Raw genomic sequence first — 15,221 nt, 5'->3', positions numbered from 1 at the left:
CCACACCCAGAACATCACCACTCACAAAGACAACAGGGACCACCACACCCACAGCCACAACACTCACAAAGACCACAACAGGGACCACCACACCCACAGCCCCGCCACTGACCAAGACCACAACAGGGACTGCCGCACCCACCACCCCGCCACTGACAGAGACCACAACAGGGACCACCACACCCACAGCCCCGCCACTGACAAAGACCACAACACAGACCTCCACAGCCCCCCCACTGACCAAGACCACAACAGGGACCACCACACCCAGAACCCCGCCACTGACAAAGACCACAACAGGGACCGCCACACCCACAGGCCCACCACTGACAAAGACCACGACAGGGACCTCTGCACCCACAGCTCCACCACTGACAAAGACCACAACAGAGACTGCCCCACCCACAGCCCGGCCACTGACCAAGACCACAAGAGGGACCGCCACACCCACAGCCCTACCACTGACAAAGACCACAACAGAGACCACCACACCCAGAGCCCCGCCACTGACAAAGACCACAACAGAGACCACCACACCCAGAACACCACCACTGACAAAGACCACAACAGAGACCACCACACCCAGAGCCCCGCCACTGACAAAGACCACAACAGAGACCACCACACCCAGAACACCACCACTGACAAAGACCACAACAGAGACCACCACACCCACAGCCCCGCCACTGACAAAGACCACAACAGGGACCACCACACCCAGAACATCACCACTGACAAAGATCACAACAGAGACCACCACACCCACAGCCACACCACTGACAAAGACAACAGGGACCTCCACACCCACAACCCTGCCACTGACAAAGAACACAGCACGGACCACCACACCCACAGCCCCGCCACTGACAAAGACAACAACAGAGACCGCCACACCCACAGCCCCGCCACTGACAAAGACCACAACAGGGACCACCACACCCACAGCCCCGCCACTGACAAAGACCTCAACAGGGACCACCACACCCACAACCCCACCACTGACAAAGACTACAACAGGGACCTCCACACCCAGAACCCTGCCACTGACAAAGACCACAACAGGGACCTCCACACCCACAACCCTGCCACTGACAAAGACCACAACAGGGACCCCCACACCCACAGCCCCGCCACTGACAAAGACCACAACAGAGACTGCCGCACCCCCAGCCCCGCCACTGACAAAGACCACAACAGGGACCACCACACCCACAACCCTGTCACTGACAAAGAACACAGCACGGACCACCACACCCATAGCCCCGCCACTGACAAAGACAACAGCACGGACCACCACACCAACAGCCCCGCCACTGACAAAGACCACAACAGAGACCGCCACACCCACAGCTCCACCACTGACAAAGACCACAACAGGGACCACCACACCCACAACCCTGCCACTGACAAAGAACACAGCATGGACCACCACACCCACAGCCCCACCACTGACAAAGACCACAACAGAGACCACCACACCCACAGCCACATCACTGACAAAGACAACAGGGACCACCACACCCAGAACATCACCACTCACAAAGACCACAACAGAGACCACCACACCCACAGCCACAACACTGACAAAGACCACAACAGGGACCACCACACCCACAGCCCCGCCACTGACAAAGACCACAACAGAGACTGCCACACCCACAGCTCCGCCACTGACAAAGACCACAACAGGGACCACCACACCCACAACCCTGCCACTGACAAAGACAACAGGGACCGCCACACCCACAGCCACACCACGGACAAAGACCACAACAGAGACCGCCACACCCACAGCTCTGCCACTCACAAAGACCACAATAGGGACCACCACACCCACACCACTGACAAAGACCACAACACAGACCACCACACCCACAACCCTGCCACTGACAAAGACCACAACAGGGACCGCCACACCCACAGCCCCGCCACTGACAAAGACCACAACAGGGACCACCACACCCACAACCCTGCCACTGACAAAGAACACAGCACGGACCACCACACCCACAGCCCCACCACTGACAAAGACAACAACAGAGACCACCACACCCACAGCCACACCACTGACAAAGACAACAGGGACCACCACACCCAGAACACCACCACTCACAAAAACCACAACAGAGACCACCACACCCACAGCCACAACACTGACAAAGACCACAACAGGGACCACCACACCCAGAACCTCGCCACTGACAAAGACACAACAGGGACCTCCACACCCAGAACCCCGCCACTGACAAAGACCACAACAGAGACTGCCGCACCCACAGCCCGGCCACTGACCAAGACCACAACAGGGACTGCCGCACCCACCACCCCGCCACTGACAGAGACCACAACAGGGACCACCACACCCACAGCCCCGCCACTGACAAAGACCACAACACAGACCTCCACAGCCCCCCCACTGACCAAGACCACAACAGGGACCACCACACCCAGAACCCCGCCACTGACAAAGACCACAACAGCGACCGCCACACCCACAGGCCCACCACTGACAAAGACCACGACAGGGACCTCTGCACCCACAGCTCCACCACTGACAAAGACCACAACAGAGACTGCCCCACCCACAGCCCGGCCACTGACCAAGACCACAAGAGGGACCGCCACACCCACAGCCCTACCACTGACAAAGACCACAACAGGAACCACCACACCCACAGCCCCGCCACTGACAAAGACCACAAGAGGGACCTCCACACCCAGAACCCCACCACTGACAAAAACCACAACAGGAACCACCACACCCAGAACCCCGCCACTGACAAAGACCACAGGAGGGACCACCACACCCACAGCCCCACCACTGACAACGACTACAACAGGTACCATCACACCCACAGCCCCGCCACTGACAAAGACCACAACAGGGACCTCCACACCCAGAACCCCGCCACTGACAAAGACCACAACAGGTACCACCCGAGCCCAGAACTCAGTCAGCACAGTACTACCACAAAGCTCTAGCTTTAGCTCTACATTATCTTCTCCATCTCTAAACCCAAGCCAAAGTCCTTTCACCACTTCTGTTTCTGTGTCGAACCTTCCACATTACCCCTCGTCTTCATCCAGCACCTCCACTCTCTCCTCCCTGCCCGCTACTTCCTCTCTTCCTTCTCACGTGTCCTCACACACCACTCCTCCTTTTATATCATATTCCCCATCACCTTCAGCAGTTTCCACTTCACAGAGCATCCCAACCGCTAGTTCAGCTCCGCACAGCCCTTCCCCCTCTGCACCCGTGACCATATCACATACAGCCCCCCTGTCTGCCAGCCGCTTTTCCCCAGCCACCATCGTGTCCGTCAGGCCCTCCCTCTCACCCCCATCCTCTCCCACGCTGTCCCCTCTCCCCACTCCCAGTACCATGGTCCTGTCTACATCCCAGACCACACCCAGCAAGCCCACCTCCTCAGCTCTGTCCTCTCGGTCCACTACCTCAAAGTCCACCTCTCTCACGACCCGAGCCCCCACGCAGGGCCTCCTGTCTTCCACCCTGGGAGTGACAGCCATCCCAAGTTCCCCAGCCACCAACCTCACCACCAGACAGCCAAGTACCACCGGGCTGCCGGCCAGCGTATTCCTGACCGGCTCCATCACTACGCATGGAAGCTCCTCCTTTCCCACTGCCGGGTCCTCTTCCACCAGGGGCCAGTCCACCTCCTCTCTCGTCACATCTCTACCCAGCTCTCCAGGTGAGTGACATCTCTGCAGCCACCTCATGACCTGTGGTGCACGCTTCTTCTCAGCCTTGTCTCTCCGCTCTGGACAATACTCTGGGCCACTCCCATGGGATCTCCGCCTTTTCTTGTCCCCTCACATTTCCTGATGACCCTATGGGTACTGCCTCTCGGCCTCTGCTCCCACCTCTGCTGCGCCCCATCATGACCTGCACACACCCACAGAGGCTGGCCCAGCCCTTGCAGCAGGTGTGTCTCCTTCCCTCCCCCTAAAGCCTTCACTTCCCTTGCCTGGGGACGGCCAGGCAGCGCAGGGCACTGAGCAGACTCGGGGTCGGGCACAGCCTGGGGGAGCTGCAGCTTGGCCTCTGACCAGCCCTGGAATGCCATTCCAGGCCTCTGAGCTTTGGTGCTTCAGCTGTGTCCTGGGGGTGTCTAGAAGGACAGGGCCCCCACCAGCAGGCAGTGGCCAAGTCACATCTCCCCCAACCCCCTCTCCAGCCTGTCCTCTGCTGTATGTTGCTTACATGTTCTCGGGGCCTCTCCTCGGCCTTTCTTGGCCAGGTCCCAGATCCTTTCTCCCCTCTTCTCAGGGCACAGCTCCAGTGAATTCCAGTCTGGCCTAAATGGGCACCTGGCCTCTCCCAGGTCGCCCCCTTCCCCACGTCAGGGCCTGACTGTCCTGCACCTGCCTCCCTCAGCCCCCCGCCCCTCCACGTCCCTGCTGCAGTCCTGGCCTCCCTTTGAGGTGACCCCCCTCAGCAGCCTTCCACGGCAACCCTCTGCAGAGCTCAGAAGGACCTGGAGTTTCAACTCTCGCAACCCTCCCCCCAGTTGCAGAAAGCAGGCACACGCCTCACCCCAGGTGATCGTCGGGGCCCGAGCTGGGACTAGCGGCCGGGGCGCCTGCACTCCAGGGTTGGCGCCCACCCAGGTCTCAGTGCTGCAGGCGCCTCCAGCTCTGCTCTGCCTTCCCGCTCCAGGCCTGCCTAAGCACCCCCGTCCTCCAAGGACACCCCCTCCCCTGCCCGGCAGCCGCCCCCTCTCACACCCCCAGCCTTCCCCCAGCAGGGCTGTCCACCACTGCAGGACGGTATTGAAAAAAAAAGTGTTTCCTCTTGTGGGACAAGGACTGGGTGGAGGCTGCCCAGGAAGAGGCGACCCAGGGCGCGGGGCGAGGGAGCAGGAGAGCAGGAGGGGAGGAGGGCTGGGGACAGTGGGAGCCACAGGGAAGACCCCCGTGCCCGCCAGGCCTCTTGTCCCACCTCCAGTGGAAAAGCAGGGCAGCAGGGCTCGAGGCCACAGGGAGGCCTTGGAAGGGGGCAGGTGGGAAGGCAGGAGAGACTGTCCAGCCTTTGCTTTTCCACTCCAGTCCCACACTGGCAGCTTCTAACGGCAGCACTGCTCTGCCAGCTGTCAGGGCACCCACTACAGTCTGTCCACTGGGACAGATGCAGGACAGAGCTCACAGCCAGGTCCACACCCCTGCAGGGAGCTCCTGTGGTACCAAACGTCCCCTCAGGGGACGCTGATATCATACCCCATCGCTACCGCAGGTACTGAGCCCACCAGACCAGAAACACCTCTGCCCGCAGGTTGGTGTCAGGCCAGGAGGGGAGGTGGAGAGGGAGGCTGGGGCCAGTGCTGGGAATCTGCCTCGTCCTCTGAGAAAACCCTTGACCCTTGGGGACTCCCAGTGTAGCCAACTTTCAGGAAGAAAACACACAGTGAGAGACTTGCTATCAGGCTTTGTTCCCATGCAAAGCCATGAGGTCTGAGCTCAGTGGGGCTCGGACAAGGGGAGATGGCCTGGGGCAGGGGCTCGAGTGCAGGGTGGGGGCCCAGGGAAGATGCCACCGTGGGCACTAACGTGCTGGCGGCGCCCACACAGCCGCACCCAGATCTAAGCTGTCAGGCAGCTGGCAGCCTTCCCTTGGCGGCGCCGGCACTATCCACCATGCCCCAGGAAAAGGGGGTTAAAACCCGAGGCCCAGAGCCACGTATGTCAGTTCCTGCCCTTAAGCAGGCCAGGTGCGGAGCCCCCAGAGGCCACACCTGTCCTCCAGCCCCGCCACAGGGCCACCATCTGATGCCTGACTCTCGGCTCCCAGGGACCTGCAGCGTGAGGGAGTTTGAGGAAGAGGTCACTTACCAGGGGTGCACGGCCAACGTGACGGTGACCCGCTGCGAGGGCGTATGCGCCTCCTCGGCCAGGTGAGCTGTCGGCCCCGTGCGGCCCTTGTCCAGGTCCCGGACTTGGAACCCGCCCTGCTCGACAGAGGCGCTCCCAGTGGAAGCTGGGGAAGGTCCACCGCGAGGTCCCGGCCCAGGCAGTGTGCTGCCCCATCGGGTGGCCCCGGCCCACACCCACCTCCACCACACCTGCCGGGAGCCGGGGAGGCCAGCGATGCAAGGCCAGCCCCTCCGCGAAGGCGCAGCCTGGGGCCCTGGTCCTCCTCTCCGAGCGACCGGGGAGGGGCAGGAGCATTCCCGAGGCCGCCGTCCTGACCTGCGCTCCCCGCCGCCGCTCCTCCGCAGCTTCAACACTGACACCATGCAAGTGGACACCAAGTGTAGCTGCTGCCACCCCCTCGGCTCCCATGAGAAGCAGCTCGTGCTGCCCTGCCCAGACCCCAGGGTGAGGGGACGGCGGCTGACGCTGACGCTACAGGTATTCAGCAGCTGCACGTGCCGCTCCCAGCGCTGCGGAGACTAGAGACCTGGCCCCGGGAGTGAGGACCAAGCCGCGCCGCCGGCACCCCGCTCCCCCCGACTCACTGTGCCCAGCAGCCCCTTTCCTAGGCACAGGGCGTGGCCTCAAAGAGCCCTCAGATGCAGCTCACCCAGGCATCTGAAGAGAAAGGTCCTGCAGACCCTGACCAAACCCAGCAGGCTGCCCTGCACTGCCAGCCTCGGAACTGCACAGGGCACTGCCCACCGCCCATCCACACAGCCTCCCGGCCTTCGAAGGCAGCCTTCCAGTCCTGCTGGGACCAGAACTCCACCCCCGGTGGCAGGAGTGAGGAAGGCTGCTGCAGAGGGGATTCCTGGGGAAACAGGGGCCGCCCAAGCAGAGAACGGTGGGGGAGAGGCTCGGGTCACAGCGAGGAGAGGGGCCCTGCAGTCGGGGAAGGGAAGGGAGAGGCAAGCGTCACCGCCTGCCCACCAGCAAAGCTCACCCTGGGGAGGGGGCACCAGGCCCTGTGCACCATGAACAGACAACAAATAAACTGGCACTTGTCAAGGCACAAAGGCTCCTGAGCTCTGCTCCTCCTGAGCTCTGTCTCCTGCGCCCCTCGGGCATTTGTGAGTCCCCACACCCGCGTCCAGCTCACGGGGTCGGACCCGCACAAGCATGGGCCAAGAAGGGGTGCCACTGTGGGCCCCCGGCCTCCCCTCCCCTCCCTCCCCTCCCCCCGTCCCCCCTCCCCTCCCCTCCCTCCCCTCCCCCCCGTCCCCCTCCCCTCCCCTCACCCTCCCCTCCCCCCTCCCCTCCCCTCCCCTCCCCCTCCCCTCCCCTCCCCTCCCCCTCCCCTCCCCTCCCCCCTCCCCTCCCCTCCCCCTCCCCTCCCCCCTCCCCTCCCCTCCCTCCCCTCCCCTCCCCTCCCTCCCCTCCCCTCCCCTCCCCTGCAGGCCCTCTCACCCTTCCCAGCTCAGCACTACTCTCCTGTGAGGCCCTCCGTCCCGTGGGACCCTGTACCCTGCCTGTGGCTGGGCTCACCCCCCAAGAAGGAACCCCTGGGCCCACTTGGCCCCTAGACGCAGGCCCCTAGAAGGCAGGCCCCCAACGCGCACCACGGAGTGGGGGGAGCCAAGGCCAGGCCGCAGGCCCCACCAGGATGAGTCCCACAGGCTCAGCCCACGTCCTGAACCCAAGTGCAGAGCAAAAGGCACGTCACCTCGACACACCTCAGCTTCCACCCCCGTGACTGGGGAACAGGTTCCGGAGGACAGGCCCGCATCATCGGTTCTCAGCGCCCCACGCAGCCCCACGGGACGGGACCTTGAGCCGTATGCCGGGCGCCTTTTCCTCCAAAGACCACACACGTTCCAGCCGCCACCCCAGCATTTGTTCACCCAGAATGGTGGGTGGAGGGAGGGCGTCGGCTGACATAAGAAACCAGCCCCGGGCTGGCAGTCCAAACACTGGAGCCCAAGCACCGCGTACCGTCCCGCACCTTGAACAAAAGCACGACGGCCACGCCATCCATCTGCAGTGCACAGCAGTGCCACCAGCGGCCATGCTGCCACCACATGCACAAAGCCTCAGCCTCCACCACTGCGCACTGCAGGGGCTGCACAGGGTGGTGGGTGTGGGAACCTTGAGTGGGGCGTCCGCAGTGTGGGAGGCCCCAAGTACCCACATGGCGACTCCCAGAAGCTGCCTCCCCGCAACCCGCACCACGGCACAGGGCCACTGTGTTCCCCTGCCCCACGTGGTTCTCCCCACCGCACGGCAGGGAGCCCGGTCCCTGCTGGAAAACCAGGGTAACCAACAAGGGCCCCAGCTCTTCCTGGGCCCCTCAGTGTCGAAAGCAGACGTGTCTGTCGAGGACAAACCTGCAGCCTGTGCCTGCCACCCACCTGGCACATCTGCTGTTAACAGGACACAGGCCTCGCCTCGGCATCTCGAGGCGCAGGGGACAGCACGTGAGAGCCGCGCACACGGAGGGGTGGGGGGACAGGTGCCAGCTCATCCCCACTCTGCTCTCTGCTTCCTGACCACACTCAGGCCTCCCTCCTCCCACTGCACAGGCCAAGGTCCACAGCACCCTGGCCTGCAATCATGACCCCGGCACCTTTAGGTCACTGCACAGGGAAGAGACCAGCTCACCTTCCAGAAATCTTCTCTGTTGGCCCACAACAAACCCTGCCATCACAATCGGGAACCAGTCCTGGGCCACTGTGGTGACAGTGCACTCATTTGAAACCCAAAGATGCATGAGGTTAGGTACACCCCCTCCAGAGCCACCAGGAATCCCCCACCCCCCAGCACTGCACACATGAGGTCTCAGTCAGATGGCTTTACAGATCTCACTTTAAGAACACAGTGCTGGGAAAAAGGAAAATAGAACTAAATCCAGCCAGGATACGTGTTTTTGTTGATCGTCATTGAGAACACAACCCTGTCTAACTTCTAGATTCAGAACCCGGCCCCAGCAAGCCCCCTGGCACTGTGCTCTCACCCTGGCCGAGGTCGGCGCTTGGGCCCCGTGTGGACATACCCTTGGGCTGCCTCCCCGTCTCCCATCCAAGTAGCCAAGATCTATTGCCATGGCAGACAGAACGCTGCCTCTCCTCTCAGAGCATCAGAGATGAACTGTCAATAAGACAGCCTTGGCATCTTGATAAAATTTCAAACAATTTTCCATTTTCATTCAAACTTCTAAATTCCCTTTAATTTGTAGACTTAGCCACAGAACTGTCTTGATTTCTATAAGAGTTAATCCCGGGATCCACGCCCCTCTCCTCCTGACTTGGCAGGACGACTGGGTCCAGGCTGAGCCTCTTCTTCCTCGACGGCACACAGGCTCCCATCCATCCCCACAAGGGACGAGGCCAGAGAAGCAGGGCTGGGAGGCACCCGGGGCTGCAACACTACACAGGGCGTGGACTTGCGGCATGGCAACGAAGACGACAGTGGAGATGAAGAAAAACGCAGACACAGGAGCCTGACCCTCCGTCCTTGTTGATTAAAACTGTTCCGAAAGCAATTCACACAATCTCTGTGAGACGGTTTCTCTACTCGTCCGCAGCGTGAGTCGGTACATCTGAAACAGGACACAGAAGGTCAGTGGCGGTGCCAGGGCAGACACCGCGGGGCCAGCCCCGCCCAGCGGCCCCTCAAGGCCCCCTGCTCAGCCCGTCCCTGGAGGTGCCACTGTTGACAGGTTCAAGCAACGAACACGCTCTCAGTGGCAAAAATAAAACAGTTTGACATCAGCAAGTGCTCGTGTGCATGTGGACCAACTGGAAACTTCATGCGCAGCTGGTGGGCGTCTGAGACCGCATCGCTGTCGGAACAGCAAGGCTGACCGTGCCCAGACCCCATGAGCCGGCAATCCCACCCTGAGTGTTCCCCACGTGAAATGAAAACATGCCCACGCAAAGGCATGTCCGGATGTCTGCGGCAGCCGTATTCAATGCCTCCTGAAACAGGGGCAGCCTGATGTCCATCGACAGGAGGGCTGGGCAAACCAGAGTGGCAACTCCCCACAAAGGAGGGCCACGTGCTCCACGAGGACCCACCGTGGACACAGCAGCAACACGGTGACTGCTGGAGCCTGGGGCCAGGCGGGTCCCACGCTGGGCCACACGGCGCTGCCTCCTAGGGAGGCCGGGGCTGATGCGGGCGTGCCAGAGAACTTTCTGGGGCGATGGAAATGCTACACACACCAACGGGTGGGTGGTGGTGGTTACACAGGTGTACACATCTGTCGAAACACATCAAACTACCACATCTGGGATCTATCTGCATATCTCACTGTGTGTGAATTACACCACAGTTAAAAAAAAAAAAAAAAAGCAAGCGTATTCAGCGATTCCCTCAAGGGGCTTGACCTGGGCTTGCAGATTCGGCTCCAGACGCAGTAAGCATCCAATCTGGGTGGTTCTGGTGTGTATGATACCAGCTCCCACAAAGTTTGCAGGATTAGGATCGACTTCCTCTAGGAGCGCAGAACCAAAGCCAATAATCTGTGGGAAGAACCAGGAGAAACAGGAGCCCCTTGCGTCGGCGCCAGCAGAGGTGGAGGGTTCTCCGAGGCGAGAAGCCGCCAGCCTCCTCTGAGGACTCCGGTCGTGTCCCGACCCTGGGAACGTCCACAGCAAGACCTTTACCTTGGCTTTGGTGATCTCTGTGTCCATTGGATGCTTCGCCTTGAAGATATTCTGCACTTCCTGCTGGGGACTGTGGGAAACCGAGGCCAGCGCGAGTGCCGTCAGCTGAGCCAGAGCCGAGGCCCCCCACCCACCCGGGGGGGACAGGGCGCCACTCACTTGCTCAGCTGCTTCCAGCGCTGGAAGAAATCCTGAGAAGCCATCTCCGTGGGCTGGAAAAACTTGTTGAGTGTGATAGGCAGCTTCACAGACACATTCTGAAAGGTTCCCCCATACCTGTGAGCAACACAGAGGCATGCTGGGAAGAGTCCACGTCCCGAGTGTGCCACCTCCAGGGCACAGGGGGGCCGCGTGCAAAAGGCGGGGCGGAGAGATCTGGAAGGGCGGCCCAGGGCTCCAGGGAGGCTGGTCCATCTCCGGCGCACCGTCATCGATGGCCAAGGACGTCAGGGAACGTGCCCCCGCCACCCCCGGCCGAGGCTGCTGGGCTGGTCGCAGCGCCGGGGACAGGCGCCGCCTCTTCCCGTTCCCCAGCAGTCCGTGTCCTACAACTCCAAGTTTAAATCGTGTGGGTTTTTTCTTTTTTCCATGAAAAGACTAAAAGAAAACAGTGTGCCTACGGAATGAAAGAAAAATTCTGCACGTCTATTTCCCTAAATTTTACAAAGTACACCATCTGCAGGTCCCTGTATACTTTGTATTTGGAAAGGTGCTTTTTCAAAAGTTAACCTTACAAATACCCAACAGGGAAGGCTGGGAAGCACACTCTACCACAGTCGCTGAAAGACGGCAGGAACGAGCCGAGAAGCAACAGACACGTCAGAAAAAACAGTCAGGCCGACGTGTACGCTCAGAGTACAACACACAGGCGCTCACACCCCAGACGAGGCCCTGGTGGGCCCAGCGCCGGGCGGCTGGCCTCTGGAGCAGCAGGCTGCGCAGCGCCCGCAGCGGGACAGGCCCCTCGGTCTCTCGCCTGAAAGCCCCGGGCCTTGGGAAGAAGGCCCCGCCCATCTGGCGTCCCAGACCCAGGCACCCTTTCCCTCCCCCACTTCCCACACCCCCCTGTAGCAGACGCCTCTGGAGTGTGCACGGCAGGTCACCCCTCGGTCCTCACCACACCCTCTGAAGGAAGGATGCAGAGGTCCCGCGTCACAGCCACGTGCCGGCCCAGCCTGACACCCCCGCGTCCAGCAAGAGCGGCTGGTGCCTCGGCCGGGGCTCCCACCTGAACTGGATGTTGAGGACGGGCGCCTCGGTGAAGTCGGACACGCACTCTATGTTGACAGCCTGCTGCACCTGCGCGCCCCCGTCCACGGTGGGGTCCACAGGCTTGGTCTGCAGGCTCAGATGTGCATGTGTCAAGGAAGCTGTGGCGACGCTGGGAACATGGGCTGAGCCCCGAGTTCAGAGAGGCTCCAGAAGGGGCCCGGCAGGAGTCGGAGCTCACATCCTGACCTCGGACGAAACCTGCCATACGTGTGTTTTTAATAACTTAAACATTTAGCTTTAACGGTCCACGTTTAAAGCGTGTTTATCTTAAAATAAAAATAGATCTGGCCTGTAGTAAGGAGATTCCTGCTTCACGGCTTTTCCAGGGAAGGCAGCATCCTCGGTGGTCAAGCTGGGCCTCCTTCGCCCTCACTTTACCCAGGTGGCCCATCATCGCGGGAACAGGACACCTGGATGGCAAGGCTGATGGGCTGGAGAAGCTCACGTCCCAGTTCTGCCATTTATATGGGACCGTCTCCGGTCGCAGCTCGTCCCAGGTGGCCCATCACTCGCTCTGCCTGGGCAGCAGCTCCCTGGGAGACTCCCCAAGGAGACCAGAGCCCCAGCAGATGTGGAGGCCGGAACAGGCCTGCATGTACTTCACCAGCGTTATAAACAAGCAACCTGAGTGTGGGAAGGTACCCCGAGGTTGCATTAACAGCACCTGGAAACGCCCTCCTAGTCTATCCTCCACCCGCTTCTGCCAGGGGCCTAGGGGCAACGGAACCAAGGATATTGGCCTGGAGGTCGTCCGAACAGATGAGCGTAGGAGTAAAGCTCAGGAACTGCGTGGAAGTCTTATTACCGTAAAATATGAACATCCGGCCTAGAAGGAAGCAAAGCAGCTTGTTCCCACGACACGCCACAGCCTCCTGAGCTGCACGGAGGAAAGCAAAGCCCCCGGCCCACACAAGTGACGCCCGAGCCCTCGGCCTCGGCACTTGGGGGGCTCGGAGCCAGCAGAGCAGAAACCGCCACACAGACCTCTGTGAACGTCTTTACACCCTCAGAATTCAGAATGGAACGTGAACTTCAAATCTCCTGAAGAGGACGCACAGGTAGGCATGCCTCCCCGACAGCCTAAGAAACACCACGGCTCCTGGGTGACGCCACCATGGCCCGGAGTCTAACCCCTTCATCCAATGAGAAACGAACACCTCCGTCCGTCCTCAGTGAGAAGGAGTCTGAGGGGCCCCACGGGGCAGATGCGCTGCCTTCCCACCCTCCACTCGTTTCCGCAGACAAGGCTCCACGATGGTGCCAAGAGGGAGGCGGGGCCAGCAGCCCACAGGGCCCCTCGGCAACAGCCCCAGTAGCCAGTGGGCACAATTTTGGGGGGCTGGGGGGAACAGAAAGCTTTTTTTTAAAATGTGGTAAAACATACACCATATACCCTGCAATTTACCGTCTCCGCATCTCTAGGCGCACAGGGCGGGGCACGAAGCACATTCACATGGTCGTGTTACCTTCCCCACCTTCATCCCCAGAACGTTCCGTCTTCCCGAACGGACGCTCTGTCCCCATGAACACTCACCCCCTCCCCTCCCCCAGCCCCGGGCCCCACCGTCTGCTTCCCGTCTCTGTGGATGGGACTCCTGCAGGGACCCCACGTGAGTGGAATCAGACGGGATTCGTCCTTCTGTGACTGGCTTATTTCGCTGGGCGTGATGTCCCCGAGGCTCACCCTGTGTAGCCTGTGTCACAAGTTCCTTCCTTTTTAAGGCTGAGTAATGTTCCAGTGTGTGTTTAAACCACATTTTGTGTATCCACTCAAAGGGATGGACACTTGGGTTGCCTCCACCTTTTGGTGACTGTGAACGTGGGCGTGTGAGTACCTGTTCCAGTCCCTGCTTTCCTTTCAATTCTTTTGGGTAAATACCCAGAAGTGGGATTGCTAGGTCATATATATGGGAGTTCTATTTTTAGTTTTTTAAGAAACCTCCAGACTGTTTGCCACAGCAGCAAATACATCCCCCCAGCGCACAAGCTTCCAATTTCTCTGCGTCCTCGCCAACCCTCGTTTTGTTTTTTATAGCAGCCGTGCCGATGCGTATGAGGTGGTACCTCGATGGGTCTGACTGCATTTCTCAGACTATTGGTGATGGTGGGCGCCTTTGCATGCTCTTTTGGACACCTGAATGTCTTCCTTAGGGAAATGTCTGAGACTTCTGCCCATTTTCTAACTGGGTTGTTTTTCTGTTGCTGATTTGGAGTCCTCTATATATTCTAGAAACTAGACCCTTTTGAGATTTGTGATTTGGAAATACTTTCTCCTCATAACTTCTAAGAGAAGTTTTCATTAAGTAAAGTAAAATACATACCTAAATTCTGCCGAAACTCAGACTTCAGTCCAATCTGAAGAAGCTGGTTTTCAAACAACACACCATTATTTTTACAGACAAACCTGGGGGACAAGGGACAGCATGTGAGTCACTCAAAGCCACCCACCCACCAAAAATACCAAGATCAGTTTCGAAAAAGGGTTTAAAGAACACGAAGACCAGAAAAACCTCTCTGGGACAGGAGGGAAGGGAAAAGCAGCAAATATTCCGACGAACACCATTAAAAGCGCCCGCTAGAGATGGGAGGTAAGTTGAGAGGGTGACACGGCACAACCAAGGAATGACCACAGGAGCAGGTCGTCTGCCTTCCATGAAGGTGCTGCTCAACCGTGAACAGCTTCCACTGACGCAGGACACGGGCGCCACGGCAAAAGCACACACGTTTGTTCAGGTCGGCCCACAGGCTCGGCCACTTGACACGCGGCAGTGGCCTCCAAACGGCCTCCACCGGGGCTGTCCGCAGGCCACGCACACCCACGCCCACACCCAGGCGGCCCTCCCTGCCCCTCCTGTCCTCCCCTCCCCTCTTCCCTGCTCTCCCTTCCCCTGGTGCTGCGAAAACTGGACAGCTACATGGAAAAGCATGAAACTAGAACATCTCACACTACATATAAAAATAAACTCAAACTGGATTAAAGACCTAAATGTAAGACCTGAAACCATAAAACTCCTAGAAGAGAACACAGGCAGAGCACTCTTTGACATAAACTGCAGCAAATATTTTCTTGGATCTGCTCCTAAGGCAAAGGAAACAAATGCAAAGATAAACGAGATCTAATTGAACTTAAAAGCTTTTGCACAGCAAAAGGAAATCATCAACAAAACAAAAACACAACCTACTGAATGGGAGAAAATATTTGCAAATGGTAAGACCAATAAGAGGTTTAATTTCCAAAACATATAAACAGCTCATACAACCCAATATCGAAAAACCAAATGACCCAATTAAAAAACGGGCAGAAGACCTGAACAGACATTTTCCCAAAGAAGACATACAGATGCCAACAGGCACGTGAAAGATGCTGAACATCACTCACCGTCAGGGAAACGGGGATCAAAACCACAAAGAGAC

The 15,221-nt window shown here is 59.2% G+C and overlaps 2 protein-coding genes across 6 annotated transcripts in view; both read right to left on the bottom strand.

Annotated features, from left to right (window-relative positions):
- Positions 1-14: 14 nt before the first annotated feature.
- Positions 15-2,847, bottom strand: LOC125965172 (uncharacterized). Its single transcript, XM_049713411.1, has 5 exons — positions 2,236-2,847; positions 1,055-2,191; positions 805-964; positions 113-351; positions 15-20 (listed from the first exon to the last, which is right to left on the bottom strand). The coding sequence occupies exons 1-5, from the start codon at positions 2,845-2,847 to the stop codon at positions 15-17; spliced, it is 2,154 nt and encodes a 717-aa protein (XP_049569368.1).
- Positions 2,848-8,715: 5,868 nt separating this feature from the next.
- Positions 8,716-15,221, bottom strand: part of AP2A2 (adaptor related protein complex 2 subunit alpha 2) — a 67,686-nt gene continuing 61,180 nt past the window's right edge. For all 5 annotated transcript variants that reach the window (XM_033402576.2, XM_004278083.4, XM_033402575.2 and 2 more), the window contains 7 exons: positions 14,129-14,211; positions 12,544-12,633; positions 11,764-11,887; positions 10,695-10,811; positions 10,536-10,605; positions 10,257-10,391; positions 8,716-9,466 (listed from right to left, as the gene is read on the bottom strand). In XM_033402576.2, coding sequence (XP_033258467.1) covers positions 9,389-9,466; positions 10,257-10,391; positions 10,536-10,605; positions 10,695-10,811; positions 11,764-11,887; positions 12,544-12,633; positions 14,129-14,211 — 697 coding nt within the window. In that variant the 3' untranslated portion in view covers positions 8,716-9,388. The remainder of the gene's footprint in view (positions 9,467-10,256; positions 10,392-10,535; positions 10,606-10,694; positions 10,812-11,763; positions 11,888-12,543; positions 12,634-14,128; positions 14,212-15,221) is intronic.

The sequence above is a fragment of the Orcinus orca genome, chromosome 8, assembly GCF_937001465.1.
Source record: "Orcinus orca chromosome 8, mOrcOrc1.1, whole genome shotgun sequence".
Classification (NCBI taxonomy): domain Eukaryota; kingdom Metazoa; phylum Chordata; class Mammalia; order Artiodactyla; family Delphinidae; genus Orcinus; species Orcinus orca.
This window is presented reverse-complemented; position numbering and strand designations above follow the sequence as displayed.

What these genes read in the sequence shown, in the direction of transcription:
- LOC125965172 (XM_049713411.1), bottom strand. Translation starts at nt 2,847, where the DNA reads ATGGTACCTGTTGTAGTCGTTGTCAGTGGTGGGGCTGTGGGTGTGGTG. An exon ending in GTGTGGAGGTCCCTGTTGTG is followed by an intron (nt 965 to 1,054) that starts GTCTTTGTCAGT and finishes GTCCCTGTTGAG; the next exon opens with GTCTTTGTCAGTGGCGGGGC. An exon ending in TGTCAGTGGCAGGGTTGTGG is followed by an intron (nt 352 to 804) that starts GTGTGGAGGTCC and finishes CTGTGGGTGCAG; the next exon opens with AGGTCCCTGTCGTGGTCTTT.